The following is a 15,335-nucleotide window of genomic DNA, read 5'->3' as shown; positions in this document are numbered from 1 at the left end:
TGGAGAAGAACTACTTCTGCCTGCAAAGATATGAGAATGGAAGTTTTATTTATATTTTATTTATTCGTGTGTCTTTACTGAAAATTTCACTTATATCTTCTTCATGTTTGTATCTGGGTTTGCCACCGATTGGGCACAACATCATTTCTAATATAAATGCAAATTGAGTAGATAAGAGGGGTGAAAATATGCTTATCTGACCGTGACTTGAACCATCTTAATTTCCCAGCTCCTCTGTTGTCCACATATGAAAGCTTTAGACAAAAATTGGCTGACAATTTTTCAAAGAGCAAAATTGTTGGTTGATAATTTTTTTTAAGCATTTCCCCAAATGTGTATAATTTTCCTGGCTATTTCCCTATTTATCAGACAGAAGACAAACAGCCAGTCAAGTAGACGTACACACATAGACATAAATTCAGAAACAGAAATGCCTGCTCTCATACTGTTGCCACTTCTAGTATTTAATGGACAAGCCTTGTTGAAGCAAAGCTCTGAGAGCAGTTCTGCTTCTCCTTGATGTCCCCATCTCTCTGCATCTATTAGCAATTCCTCTGTGTTTTTGTAAGCACAAATAAAGGGCTTGTTTAACTTTCAGATTCTTTGCTTGGTTTTACTTTTTAAAGAAAACATCTCTTACAGTCCATAACTAAAATTCTATTAACATTCATAAGATGATGACCTTTTCATCTATAGCCACATCTCTGTGACATTTTCTTCTTTTTAACTAGTTCATTTTGAAAGGAACCTAATCTCAACTGCAATAAAAAAAGTTCAAGCTTCTTGAATTCAATATCAATTATGATAATGTGGAAGATGTTACAAATGGCACATAATGAAAGATAGGAGTCATAACATGGCTGATACCTTTTGCCTGTGATTGTTCCCAATATGCTATCACAGGCATTTGCTTTATTAGTGATAATAACAACAATAATAAGTCATTTTATTTACTGACACTGTACAGACATACAAAAAATACAAATCAAAAAAGAATAATGAAAATGCAAACAATAAAAGTGACAACGTGGTTTTATGTGTGTGTGTGTGTGTGTGTGTGTGTGTGTGTATTTACATGTATACTTGCATATATATGTATATATGCTTCCATATATACATATACTGTATATTCAAATACACCTATGAGTACACACATAAAAAATAAATAATATGACATAGCAATTGCCATTAGACAAATATACAGATTTAAACAGATTTGTTTATTAATTGAATGATTATTCTATCTAATGATCACAATATATAAATAATATGTATAAATAAAAATCTTACCGTGGATACATGCATGTTACAGGAACACCTCACAGATCTAACATAAACCCACCATCAAGACAAAAAAAAGTGCTTTGATCAATAAAAAATTGAGTATTTTTGCCCAAAATACGGGTGGGGAACAGAAACATCAGGTCAAATGACAGAGTGGAACTACTTTCAGCACCACGGACAGCGCCAACTCTCATGTCGCCATCCAGCGGTAAATACCACGATCTGCAGTCAACAATAACCAGTGATGTTCAGAATAAGCTTGTCATTGATGCAAGGTGCGCCACAGTGGAGCAAGATTTAAAGAACACTTCTGATAATGACTTGAATATTTTCTTGATAAAAGAGGTATATATCAGATACAGCAAAGAATAAGAATTTTCATTCTTACAAGGTAATATTGGATGAATTGTCCAGTATAATAGTACTGGTGACATTGGAAAGCAACCCAACTGTTTCTAATGTTTAGGCCTCTTGAGATGGAATAAGTCAAAGAAATAGCCTAAACATTGTAGTAATGGTTAATCTTGTTGTCAGCGAATGTTAAGCACACAAGCTAATTTCGAGCAATTATGTGCGCGATGCGCTGGCAGTGGGATCATATTTCGATAGGTTAATTATTCTTGGAGATATCCAAAGGCCGTTCTGGGTTTGATATTGGACAGCAATTTGTCAAGAAAAGGCCACAAACTGTGGTTTATTTATCAAATTATTTAATATAGCAGGATGTATAGAAAGATCCATGCAAATATAGTGTGTACGTTATATTTCAAATTTGGATTTTTTGTTGATGGATCGAGTGGCTGTTTAAACGTTTGCTTGCGTGCGTAGCGTAATTCTTATTAAAATTAACGATTTTATAAAAAGGCTTTCAGGTTGAGGGGGGGCCTGGAGGGGTTGGGGGTCTCATGAGAGTGTGATTAAGCACCTGGATGCTGCGCGTCGCCAGCTGAGCCGTGCAGCTCCATCATCACTGACATCCAATCAGCTTGATGGGATTGGGATGAGCTACTGCACGCCTTCCTCTCCCGTCCTTAGAAACGGGGAACAGGCGAACACACACACACACAAACACACATACACAGTATTTTTTTTCACCCCCTACCCCTCCTGCGTTCTGCGCGTCGGTGATGGAAAACACCCGGTGTTTTGCGAACCGCTTCTCGGACTACAGAGGTGCGCTGGTGCCGGGGCAGGGCGCGGAGGCCGTCGTCGCCACCGTCGACAAAATCCTAAAGACGGTTCCCAGCGATATCAGCGACTGCGACGGCGGGCTGTACGACGGCCCTGCCGGCGTGGCTTACATGCTGTATCACGTCAGCGAGAGTCCTCTTTTCTCCGAGCAGAGGGACGCGTACCTGAAGGCGGCCAAGCAGATCATCGACGCGTCGGTCCGATATGTGGACGCGGAGCCAGATAAGAACATGCGTGCCGCCTTCCTGCTCGGCGGTGCGGGAATTTACGCCGTGGCCGCGATGATATATAAATCTCTGGGTTTGGCGGATTTCGTCAAACCGCTGACGAAATTTCGGAACCTGTGGGAGGTATGCGCCCCCATCAACTTCCTGGAGTGCGGCTCCGATGAGCTGTTCGTGGGGCGGGCCGGGTACCTGTGCGCCGCCCTGGTCCTGAAACAGAAGCTGGGCATTGAGGTAGGAACCCCTTGGCGAACCAACACCCTGCCACCCGATTTAACGTTTTAATAGTTCGACACAAGTCCAAAATTATCTAATATACAGCAGGAAGTCCATCAAATGGGCTTAGATGATCAAACAAGCGCTTGGTAATCCTGTTACTAAATGGTTATCTTCATTACAGGGATGAGTTTTGGCAAATTCCATGTTCCTATTTGACTTTTACCCACTTTTTGAATTGGAAAGTGAATGATAATCTTACCAAAAAAGTGGGTCAGTAAAATGTTTCCCCTTGTTCCTTATTGTTCAAGTCAAAATTGAATGGATTCAAGTCGACATTGATTAAAGATATGGCACGTGTAATTTTGGCTCAAATAGGAGATATTTGCGCAGACATGGGGTGGAATGGCGGTGCAGTGGTTTGCGCCTTGGCCTCACAGCACGAAGGACCCTGGGTCGACCTACCAGGGGGCCTTTCTGTGTGGAGTTTGCATGTTCTGCATGAGTTTCCTCTGGGTTCCTCACACAGTTCAAAAACATGCAGCCGGTTAATTGGAAAAAAATTGGGAAAATTGAACTTAGAAAATTGACCCGAATGAGTGAATGAATGTCTGTCTGTATACATGGCCCTGCGATTGACTGGCGACCAGTCCGGGGTGTACCTCGATGACAGCTGGGAAAGGCTTCAGCATCCCCTGCGGCCCTGAGTGCAGGATAAGCGGCAAAATTGGATGGATGGACGCTCAAGCATGAAGTCAATGAAGGACTAAAAAGGCAGTTCAATTAGAATAAACTTGTTTTTCTCATTCATTTAATGGCAATCCTTTTAGCTATTTAAGCAGCAAAACACTCACCTCCTCACTTTTATGTACGTAGCCTTTTACATAGCCTAAATGCTATTTTATTTTCTAAAAAGGGGCTTCGATCCGCTGTCCATATCGAAAAATATTTTACTCTGTCTTCCTTTAGGTTGATGTTTCAACTCCATAGCTTGATACAAAGAGTTTGTTTTCAACCTTCTTTTTTGCAGATACTGAGCAAGGATCAAATCAGATCTATTTGCCAGGCAATCATCGAGTCAGGAAAACAATATGCCAGGAGGAAGAGAAAGCCCTTCCCCCTCATGTACTCGTACTACGGAACAGAGTATCTCGGTAAGGAGATCAGTGGCTTCCGGCTCTTTGATAAACTCTGGAATATCTGTTAATCTGTATTGTGCTCCCCTTTTCATCTAAACAAGCGAGAGAAGGTTTTAGTCTTTCGCAGCGTTGGCCTTTGGCTACGGGAGGATCTGTCTATTGCTATGACACAGTAAAGAGACATGACGAGAAACTGATTTATTGATGCAGAGTTGGTGTGTTGACGTGTAAAACAAACTTTCCTTTCCTTGATTGCATCAGATGAAGAGAACCGTCAGGGTTGCAGATCCTCTGTAACTATCACACCAACACATGGTTCCTAGTAAGCATAGACTCCGCTGACCACATCTGCATGGATACACCTTTTGAGGAAGTGAGAGAAATGACATGCACAGTGAGACATTTTTATGCCAAGGAATGATTTCAATGTGAGCCATCCAGCAACAAGCTACGACCCTGCATGTATTTCCTTCCCCCAAATTTTGGCTAACTGAGAGTTTCTTATTGGGTTTGCTCCACATCTATAAGCTATAGCTATGGAGGGAATTCACAGGCCTTATATTTTCAGTCTCAGAGAACCATGTTTCCCCTGCATGTGTCTAAAGTATTTCAGGAAAATTGCCCCGAATTCAAAGCGATTACATTTATGTTTACAATTCCTCACCTCCCAAGTGTCATCCACTGCCAATGTTCACAAAAATCAGAGAATGTGTTCAGGGTCTAGAGGTTTTATATATTGACACACTCTCTGGAAGGGGACTTGCAGGAATTTGTGCTCTATAATTAACTTGTTTTCCATCACTATGTTGATTGTTAAAATTGACATCAGTTGCTTTGCACAGATACTGCAGGAAGTTAGACTTTTGAAAATCTTGGCAGTGGATGCAGAAAAAAAATAATGTATTGCACAATTATTACCTGTCCAGTTGGAACTGTAAGACTGCAAAAGGCTACTCTCTCAATGAATTGTGTGTCTTTTCAGATGAACGCATCACAATAGTTGTATATCTTCAATGCAACATAAACCTGCCACCAACCACAAACTTCAGATCGATGGCACATTAGCTGGGGACGTAACAGCGCACCATCGCACACATTATCAAAAAGGGGAAAAGTATACATCATGAAGCTGAACAGCTGATTCCAATATGATGACCCTAAAATTGTAATTAATATCCTATTGTAGGTTTTACAATGAAGTTTAATGTTTTTATTTACCTTTTTTAAAATGATGAGTTAATGTCAGCTTAAGGTTAAAATAGATTCTATTGGCAAACATGTTATTCAACCGGCAGAAATCAGCTGAAATCCTAATCCTCCCATAATTAAAGAAAATGTTTTTCCAAATTGATCCAAAGCTGCATGAAAGGAAGTCAAACTATGACCTTTCTATTGTCCAGTTTGCCAAATCATAAGGCGACTCTGTCGTTACACTCCTATCAGTAATCCAGGTTCATTCTACACCCAAATAGTTGTGCTCAAATTGATGCCAAACAGCTATTGCTCTAATTCTGGTAAAACTGTTGAAGTGTTTTTTGTTTATTGAAGTGATTGTGCAGCTTCTCGTACCGTCTTCCCCTGCTGTCAATCACCCTGTTGAGACAGACTAACATTTTTTAATATCTAACATAACATGTTTAGTAATCTGTCAATTATAGCGAGCAGGATAGGAGGTAATAACAATAAAAAAAAAACAGTCTTCCAGTCCTTTGTGAATGTTTGTGCTTGTATGCTTCGGTTCTGTGTGTTTGTGTGCTTGGCATGGTGCTCCCCTGCATGCTTGGTTTGGTGGGCGCATGTGTGTCGCCCCCGCCCTTCTACCAGGCGCAGCCCATGGCCTTTCATCGGTGCTGCAAATGCTGTTGAGCTACCAGGATATGCTCAGTGGGGCAGACAAGGACCTGGTCTGGCAAAGTGTTGATTTCCTCATGAATCAGGAGCAGAACTGCAATTGGCCAGCAGAACTGGGAGCCATAATTGAGAGGGAGAATGAATTGGTGCACTGGTGTCACGGAGCCCCGGGTACGCTTAGTTCATTGGCAGATTCTCAGTGGTCATTTTGGCCGATCAAAGATGTTCTTTTGTTTAATTTGTTTTTATTTTTGTCCATTTGTGCAGGTGTGGCTTATCTTTTTGCCAAAGCCTACTTGATTAACAAGAAACCCCAGTACCTGGACACGTGCATCCGCTGTGGGGAGCTCGTTTGGCAGAAAGGTCTGCTGAAAAAGGGGCCTGGAATTTGTCATGGAGTGGCTGGCAGTGCTTACGTTTTCCTCCTGCTTTATCGCCTCACAGGAAACTCCAAATACATTTACCGTGCTCAGAGGCAAGGAAACACCTCTGCTGTGCTTCATGAAACATTTTTTTCATAGTCAGGATTTCTTCATGCTATTTGACTGAATTGGTTATTTACAAAAAGGACCAGGGGGCAAAGACATTATGATGGGCAAAGAATAGTTCACAATGAAGAAAAATACCAATGACAAAACAATTTACTTCCAAGGAAGGAAACATTGTTTAGAGCACAAATCCCTTTTTGTAGAGTAGCTGCCACAACAGTGGACGTCTTATGGCCAGCTCTTTTGGCAGTCCACTCTTGCAACATGTATTTCACATGGAATCTCTGAATCTCTCTCTCTATTTTCTAGAGATGCCCATCAACCATGTTTTATTTTCCTTAGAAATTAGCCTGTGTTTGCATCTTCATATCCCTCTAACGTTTGTTTTCTTTCCCAAAGGTTCGCAGAGTTTCTCTTCACTGAGGAGTTCAAGTCTGGCTCGCGCTTTTTAACCAGCATCTACAGCCTGTTTGAAGGCCTGTCAGGGACTGTCTGCTTCCTGGTTGACCTGATGCAGCCGGACCAATCAGAGTTCCCTCTGTTTAGTGTTTTTGAGTGATTGATACACTGCCGTTCACTGGCCTGAGCGTTACCTTTTACTTAACCTTTAAAAATCCCCAAACAGAAGTGCAGAACCCTGTGCTGAATCTCAAGGTTAGAAAGGATGGATGGAATTTGTTTGGGACAACAGGAAAAAAAAAACACCTGCTTGAGTGCATTTTGTAGTGGCATCTTTTCCAAAGGGGGTGTTCAGCTTCCCAGCTTAAGCAGTCATCCAATCCACTGAGACATTTCTCAAGTCGATATAAGAATGCACGAGGCAGTAGATGTTCTGAAAGTTTTAAAAACCAATGGAAGAAATTGCTAGCATATTTTCCCCCGGGGGATGCCACCGTGTGTGTGCACTCAGGTCAGAAACACACACACCATTAATAGAATTCTACAGCTCTCGCACCAGAGTCAGAAAAAAAAACAAAACAATTGTCACATAATGCCTTCACAATTTTGTACCACTTCACCAGCTCAGCGTCACATATCACACTGTTTTTAGGCTTCTTGTATCTCTAAATATTGTTAGCACAATACATTTTGAAAGGATTTTGATTGTTAACCTAAAAAAGGATCAAACTGGGCAGGGAAAGATAACCAGTAGGTCATTAGAGAAGTAGGACTTTATTGAAACAATCTCACTTTGTGCTGTGGAGTATTTCTTGGTCCACCCAATGTAGCAGCGTGAACACTATCTGTTTGATGTTTTAGTCTTGATTTATGGGAACTTTGGCTTTTCCGGTGCATTGTGGTTTTGTGACAATATGGCCATAGATCAACAGATTAAAAAAAAAAAAAAAAAAAAAGTGAAACCGTTATCAGTGGAAAGACGGCACATCCTGTTGATGCAGTTTCCCTAGAAGTTTCTTTTAAACATAGATTATGGTGGATTTCTTTACTTAATGAAGCCTTAAGCTTGAATTTGGATGTGATGGGTTTTTCAAAGAAATGGAACAATGGGATTAGAACCACTATCCATGTGTGGCTGCAGTTGGTTCACAGGCCTGTGATTTCAATAATGCCGAACCAAAGCAGTTTCTTGATCCTATCTGTGCCTGTTATGGAGTATTTGTCAGCTGTGTATGTGCTGTTCATGCATTTATAATCCAAGATGTTCATAACATAAATCTTAAAGGATTATGGTTATCAATAAATTGTGCAGGTGAAGAAAAAAAAGTAAGTATTTTATTTTATTTTTTCCCATCTGTTGTTTTTCAAAGACACTATTTTTGCTGTCTGACAGCCAGGATAAACAAATCCTGTCAGACTGAAATTGCTGACAGCAACTTGAGTGGGACTGAAGTCCACTGATCTAAGAGCAGCCCAGGTGACAGTTATGTCAACACACATATTATGGACTATCCCTTGAGATGGAAGATGCATCTGGAAATCCACCACCCAGTTATTCAAAATAACAATTCAAGTGCTATTTTCCATCACTGTGTAAGATGGGGGGACTCTGACGCAACATTATTTATAAGATGGTGCAGCTCTGTTAAGGGTCAAGGTTACAGTTTAGTTTTCACCTCCCATTGAAGCTATTTCATGTCAATTCAGCTTTTATTGCCGATTCCTTTCACGTGCATTAGACATACAAAGGAGATGAAATTACCTTTCACACTATCCCATGCCTAGACAGAGACAGGGCAGACATTAAAATGCAAGACAGAACAACATATAGAGCACATATAGATAAGACAAGACAACATATATGAATGAGGCATATTTTGTTTTGACCTTACCTAAGTGTGATAAGTGTTGCAATTGTAACAAGATCTATTTGTGCTTTTAATATTGATTGAATGAAAAACATCCCCGGACATTCACACACCAGCTGCTGATTGAAGATACACCGTTGATGAATTTTCAGAAACTGTTATTTCCAAATCAATGACTAGTATTGTAAGCCAAGTGAATTCTTATCAAAATCTACCTCTTGTGGCATTTTCTTCCCTTGAAGATGAGAAGATGAGAAGAGAAATGCCTTAAAGGGAAGAAAATCAAGACAAGAATTAACCATGACCTCGATGATAGACAACCTCCTCAGGCATAATCCTTGCGAAGGAGTATTTAGTTCTCGGTTGCTGTCTCACTGCTACAAGTCTAATTTGATCTAAGAGCGCTTAATAGATCTGTGATTTTCCAAGTAGCCCAGCTGTTTGCAAGAAAGGCACACCTCCTGCGCCGCAGACGAGCGCCTCTCTGCGGCGGATCCGCGGAACCACATTTAAGCAGTGAAAACAAATCCCGCCGCCAGCGAGCGCGGTCGAAGCTACGGCGTTGAGTCCGACACCACGCCACCGTGTCCGGCGTGCACGGCGAAGAAGCGCGTCCGCTTTCCCCTCTCCCAGATGGCGGAGTGAGTGAGGATGCGATTCCCCATCTCCATCTTTGTGTCGGTGTCCCTGTTCACGGCCGAGACCACCGCCGCGCTGTACCTCAGCTCCACGTACCGCTCCGCCGGGGACCGGATTTGGCAGGGACTCACGCTGCTATTCACCCTCCTGCCGTCCGTGCTGGTGCAGCTGACCCTCACCTTCATCCACCGGGACCTGAGCCGGGACAGACCGCTGGTCCTGCTGCTCCACATCCTGCAGCTCGGACCCGTCGTCAGGTTAGACAAAGAATCCCCGATGTGTGTTTTCGTGGTTCAAGTCGGCCCCTGCTCAGTCACGCGGGTTAGATAAACACGCACACGCTTTTTTGCTCTTTATTTTTATTGTTGTTCTCGTGTTTTTTTTTGTTTTGTTTTAATCTCAATGGCCTCATCCCGGATGGCGCACCGAATGTACAGCGTATTGGTTGTCAGATCGATACACTCAGTGCTTATCGATACTTTCCATACTCACAGCTCACCATTGCTGCGTGTGTCGATCCCGCTCCTCCTCACAGTCCTGAGCTGCACATCAGCCAAAACAAACCCCAGCAGGAGGGCATGTAGGAGCAGACACACTTATGGAGGAACATATCCAACATCTGCGCACAAAGAGCTTTTATCCATAAGAGGCCTGGTGCGCAGATAGGCTATAGGAATCCTAATCCTATGTGTAGGAAGAGTCCCTGCAGTTTATACACACACACACACACACACACACACACACACACACACACACACACACACACACACACACACATACAGAGCTGTGATGGAATGTGTAGAATCTATGAAAATTTAATATTTCATTTAATATAAGCTACTTTCCTGATATTATTAATGCCAGACCAAATTCTGAATCGGTCATGATGAGAATTCTGCACCATAGCTTGATGTGCAATGTCGTACAGTTAAAAAATATGCATCAGCTTTTGAGCTTTGTTTTTCCATGTTGTATTGATTTGATAGAGAACATGATAGCGTGTTTATCTGCGGCGGTCAGGATGGTTTTACAGACAGATTAATGGCAAATCGGCTTGTATCTATGATGATTGGTTATTTCAGATGTCATTTTCAGACGTCTCTTAGAGCATGTTAATCTGACTCAGCCGGTCCCTCTCAAATGTGCATTCAAGCTGTCACCCTGTGAACGTCTGCGTATTTCCTCAGTGAAGAGCATATCTAAGAATAGCCAGGTCACTGCCGGCTCCTTATCTCCAACAAGACACAACCAGAGGGGGGAAGCCAGTTGCACTTCCTGTTATCGAAATGGTAGAGCCCACTTTTATCATCCATAGCTCACTGTCATCTTGTCAACACTTGGCACTTGGCTTTGGTTCAAGCCAAAGTAAGAATTTACTGTAACTCTCATGTGCTGATTGGGAGAGTTTCTGTTCCCCGATATCTGAGGTTTGGAGTTCACTTTAGAGCACGAAAGCACAGGGCATTTTGATTTTTAAATTTGTGCCATATTCTGAATTTCTAGGACCCGTGGAGAAGGTGTCAAATTATCACAGTCATATCAGGTTGGCAGCAAAAAAAAAAAAAGTTTAATTAGTCTGTCAGTGTCTTAAAATTATGTCTTGATGAGGTCTTAAAACTGCATTAAACGGTCTTTAAGCATTTAATCTAGGATTATGTTAGTTTGCCGTTCCTTTCCTTTCAAGTTCTGTTTAGCATTCAACTATTATTGAGATGCCAAATACCATCCTGTCAGATTGCTGTTCAACTTGAAAGAGATGACTTTAATAAATCAGCGTGTTCTCCACCACTGAGGTAGCAGCCCTGTGTTGATTTTTAGAAAAAAAATTAAAATGCAGGATTAGGTAACTTGGGTCAAATGATGTTACACAAATTAATCAGGTACATTTTGAGGTTGATCAGAAAAAAGGCTACACCGATTATTCTCATCAACAGTCACTGAAATATGCTCAACACGCTGGTAATATTTGGAGATCAATCATACAGAAAAGCAAGATAAAGTTGTGTGAAGTTGTGTGAAGCTTCAAGCTTGTGTTAAATAAGTCATGTTAAAATTTTCCTTTATGGTACAGGAAAAATAGACAAACGAGTGTCTGAAAAGCGGCTCGGTGGCAAGAATGTTATGCAAACTACATTGAGAAAAACTTGTTGTCTTTTGATTTTTCTAACCCTTTTACCAACACACACACACACACACACACACACACACACACAACTAGTTACAAAACATAATGAATGCAGATTCTGGAGTACTGTTTTAGTAATTTTTTTTAGTTTTCATCTTGAAGACGGACAAAGTTTCCACTTTCAAAAATTCAGAAGTGTGTTGAGTGTGTGAACCATCCCTCAGCTTTGCTGCAGTTTAAATCCCTCCCCTTGTTTTTTTTCTTATCATTGTTTATCTGTGCTGCCTTGCAAGTCGCGTGTTGCCTGAGTGTTTGGTCTGCTGCCCACATCCATTCAGTATCATACTGGCTCAACACTTACTTTCACCATCACAGACTACAGCATAACTTTGTATACTGATGCCCTCGGTAGAGGCATCTCTGGTTGTTGTGCTTCTGCTGCTGCTCTTGCAGCCAGATGTTGCATGTGTTGAGTTATTGCTGAAATGATGAATGCATTTGTGCAAGTCCGTGTTGACATCACTTCACGTACACGGAGCCTCTAGCATGGTGTTTTAAATCTTAGTTGTTGTCTTAGTGGTGTCAGCCACTGTTTTCCCCTTCTCTGGTTCAGAAAAAGAGACTATAGCATCAACTCTTGGATGGATTGCATGGAAATGTTTGCAGCTGCTGATGATCTCACAAGGGTGCACTCAACTGGTTTTAGTGATCAAAACTATTTCCTGTTGTGTCCTCACAAGGTTGATATATCGGGATCAAGTAGCAGGTTGCGATTCAATAATGCAGTGTTAAAGATAAGAAAAAAGAAAATAGAAAGACATGTAATGTTTTCTGTTTTAGGGATAGACAGTCATTTCAACCTCGTAAGATATTTAGGATACCAGGAATGCTTTGTATCGATAAGAGTCTTCATAAATATAGGTGTGTGAGCAGGAAATGTAGAGCTTTTGAATTGAAACAAACTAATCAATTATGAATCATGATGGGATTTTTTTTTTCAACAGGAAGTAAGAACAGTTTATGATTTTAATATCCCTGTTTCCTCGCTGGTGGTATTGTTGTAGGTGCTTGGAGGCGTTCTGCATCTATGGAAGCGTGGGCCGTGTGGAGGAGCCTTATGTCAGCATCACCAGGAAGAAGCAGATGACCCGTGGGGGTCAGTCTGAGGAGGTGGAACGGCAAGTAGGCCAGGCGGAGGGTAAACTGGTTACACACCGAGCGGCCTTCACCCGTACCTCCGTCATCCAGGCCTTCCTGGGTTCGGCCCCGCAGCTCACTCTGCAGCTCTACATCTGTGTTCTTCAGCGCGGGGTGTCTATCGGAAGAGGTGAGGGGGTTAGAGGCCACGTGTGGGCGTGACTGTCTGACTTAATTTGCGGTCTGAGGCGTGCTTTTATCAGCTTTTAGAATGGTATGTTTATCTCCTTGCTTCTGTCACCATTTCATCGCTCCACTGTGACATAGGCAGATTAGCCAAGTGCCATATTGGGCAAAAGAGAACGGTGTTTTCAAAACAGGTCTTACATAAGTTCTCTGATATTGGGGCTGGAATTGGTGCTGATCTGGTGCCAGGAAGCCCATATGTGTGAGCTTCTGTTACTGTTCCTCCGAGAGATTTAGCAGAGGTTCACACGGAGTCAAACTAGGACATCTGGTCTTCCAATCAGGGCAAAATAAAGCGAGGTTATAAATGGTTATAAATGCATAAATCGTATTTGATTCCGCTCGCGGCAATCTGGCACTTCGATTTCACGCTTTCTGATGTAACGGTCCATATATAACAAACGGGAGCTCATGTATCTCTCTTTTTTTTCCACATCAGGCACGCTAATGGTGATCTCCCTCCTTTCAATCGTGTACGGAGCGCTGCGCTGCAACATCCTGGCCATAAAGATCAAATATGACGACTATGAAGTAGACATTCGACCCATGGCGTATCTCTGCATTTTCCTGTGGCGGAGCTTTGAGATCGCAACCCGTGTCGTGGTCTTGGTTCTTTTCAGCTCAGTGTTGCAGCTGTGGGTCCTGCCTGTTGTTATGCTCAACTTTCTAATTTTCTTCCTGTACCCCTGGATCCTCTTCTGGGTGAACCATTCCCCCTTCCCTGAGAATATTGAAAAAACACTGACCAGGGTGGGGACCACCATTGTATTGTGCATGCTCACATTCCTTTATGCCGGCATCAACATGTTCTGCTGGTCAGCTGTGCAGGTAAAACTCAGTGACCCAGACCTGATCAACAAATCCCAGAACTGGTATCGAATGGCCGTGTACTATATGCTGCGTTTCATCGAAAACGCCTCCCTTCTCCTGCTTTGGTACATCTACAAGACTGATTTCTACAAGGTTGTCTGTGCCCCGCTGCTGGTGCTGGAGCTGCTCGTAGGCTACGCCATCGGTATCTTCTTCATGCTCGTCTTCTACCAGTTCTGTCATCCGTGTCGGAGGCTCTTCTCCTCCAGTATGAACCAAGGCCTTTGGAATTGCTCCTCTCTTCTCTGTCTGATGTTCAGTTGTGATTCGACACCCAACAGGCCCGTTGGAAAACAAATCCCGGAGTCTTCAAGCCCCGTAACGTGTAAAGATCCTGCCACTAAGCAAGTGTGTGACACAGCCAGTGACACAACTGATGGCTTGCCCGATGACACAAGTTACAACATGCTCAGTGACACAATGTACGACATTCCTAATGAATTGGGCAATAATCTCGGAGGTGGAATGAATGGTGATGTTAGCCAAGGTACACCATGCAATGCTTGAAGTATTACAATCATACCGCTTCATAACCCTCAAGTGCCACATTCATCCTTCTGTACATTGCGTTTACACTTACATCATTTTATCTCCATTTCATAGATCGCTTTTTAACCAGTCTAACTTGTATGTGAAACAAATGTGTCCTTAACTTCAGATGTGAACTGGCTGAAAATTGTGTTTTGTAAGCTCTCACCTCAGCAGCCAGCATCCTGACCCTTCATCCTGCAGCTTTAACACAAGCCTCAAGCTGTGGCCACCACCTGTATGCTTTCAGGTATGGAGACTTTGTTCACTTATATGCTGCATTATTGATCATCTGGAGCCATGCATTGGAAATGATTGTACTGATTATCTCTACTAGGCATGGATTTATGCATGTGAGGATCCTGAGATGAAGGGTTAGACTTCTTGGGGAGGAGGGTGTTTTGTAAAGGGTTTTTTAATCTCCCTTAGTTTTAAGACTGCAAGCAATCAGCTATTCTATTTTTTACTCCTTGACAAGAGCTTTATCATTAATATGCGCTGCTTCTGTGCTGCATTTGTGCTTACTGATGCTAAAAATGTTTCAGAGCCTGTCTGATCACCCAAACAATACTGTAAAGCACAGTTTGTCTGTGCGATGTCTCTGCACGTTTACATAAAAAAGGTTAAAGTGACTTTAATTCAGCAGGAACAGCTATTGTGATGTGAAATGACTTTTTTTTGCCATGTATTTGCGTTATTTTCAAATTCACGCCTCTGATGTCTGTCAGCTTTTTGTCTGTTTTAGGTACAAATTTTACACTTAATGCACAAAAAAACGTATATCAAATGTGTTGGGAGTAAGTAGCAAGTATTAAATGTTTAATTGGTTTAACTGTATGTGTGTGAATGTCAGTGTTTTGTTTTTGCACTAAGTCCTTTTTGCAACGTATCTGCAGAGGGATGACAGCCTCGGGAATCACATTCATGCTTCTATTTGTAAAAATGAGCAAACTTTGATGCCAAAAAGATTAAAAAAAAATATTGTACACATCAAATACAAAGAAAAATGAAATGCATTTAAAATCCTACTTATAAATTCAAATAAATCTATATTTATATGTGAAATGAATGTTGTCTTATTTGTACCTGGAGAAAGAAGAAACTTCTCCTTTTCTGTGCTTACCTCTAGT

At 41.8% G+C, this 15,335-nt stretch overlaps 2 protein-coding genes across 2 annotated transcripts; both read left to right on the top strand.

The window, feature by feature from the left end:
• The first annotated feature begins 2,312 nt into the window (after positions 1–2,312).
• On the top strand, positions 2,313–7,748 carry LOC147234614 (lanC-like protein 3). The gene is made up of 5 exons (XM_086145185.1): positions 2,313–2,933; positions 3,946–4,069; positions 5,879–6,076; positions 6,173–6,380; positions 6,793–7,748. The coding sequence occupies exons 1-5, from the start codon at positions 2,412–2,414 to the stop codon at positions 6,950–6,952; spliced, it is 1,212 nt and encodes a 403-aa protein (XP_086001311.1). The 5' UTR covers positions 2,313–2,411; the 3' UTR covers positions 6,953–7,748.
• A 1,228-nt stretch (positions 7,749–8,976) lies between these two features.
• xk (X-linked Kx blood group antigen, Kell and VPS13A binding protein) lies at positions 8,977–15,270 on the top strand. The gene is made up of 3 exons (XM_086145184.1): positions 8,977–9,556; positions 12,489–12,751; positions 13,247–15,270. The coding sequence occupies exons 1-3, from the start codon at positions 9,312–9,314 to the stop codon at positions 14,182–14,184; spliced, it is 1,446 nt and encodes a 481-aa protein (XP_086001310.1). The 5' UTR covers positions 8,977–9,311; the 3' UTR covers positions 14,185–15,270.
• Positions 15,271–15,335: the final 65 nt, after the last annotated feature.

Source organism: Fistularia commersonii, chromosome 4 (assembly GCF_037954325.1).
Source record: "Fistularia commersonii isolate RoL2024-O1a breed Wild chromosome 4, RoL_Fcom_v1.0, whole genome shotgun sequence".
NCBI classification, from domain to species: Eukaryota; Metazoa; Chordata; class Actinopteri; order Syngnathiformes; family Fistulariidae; genus Fistularia; species Fistularia commersonii.
This window is presented reverse-complemented; position numbering and strand designations above follow the sequence as displayed.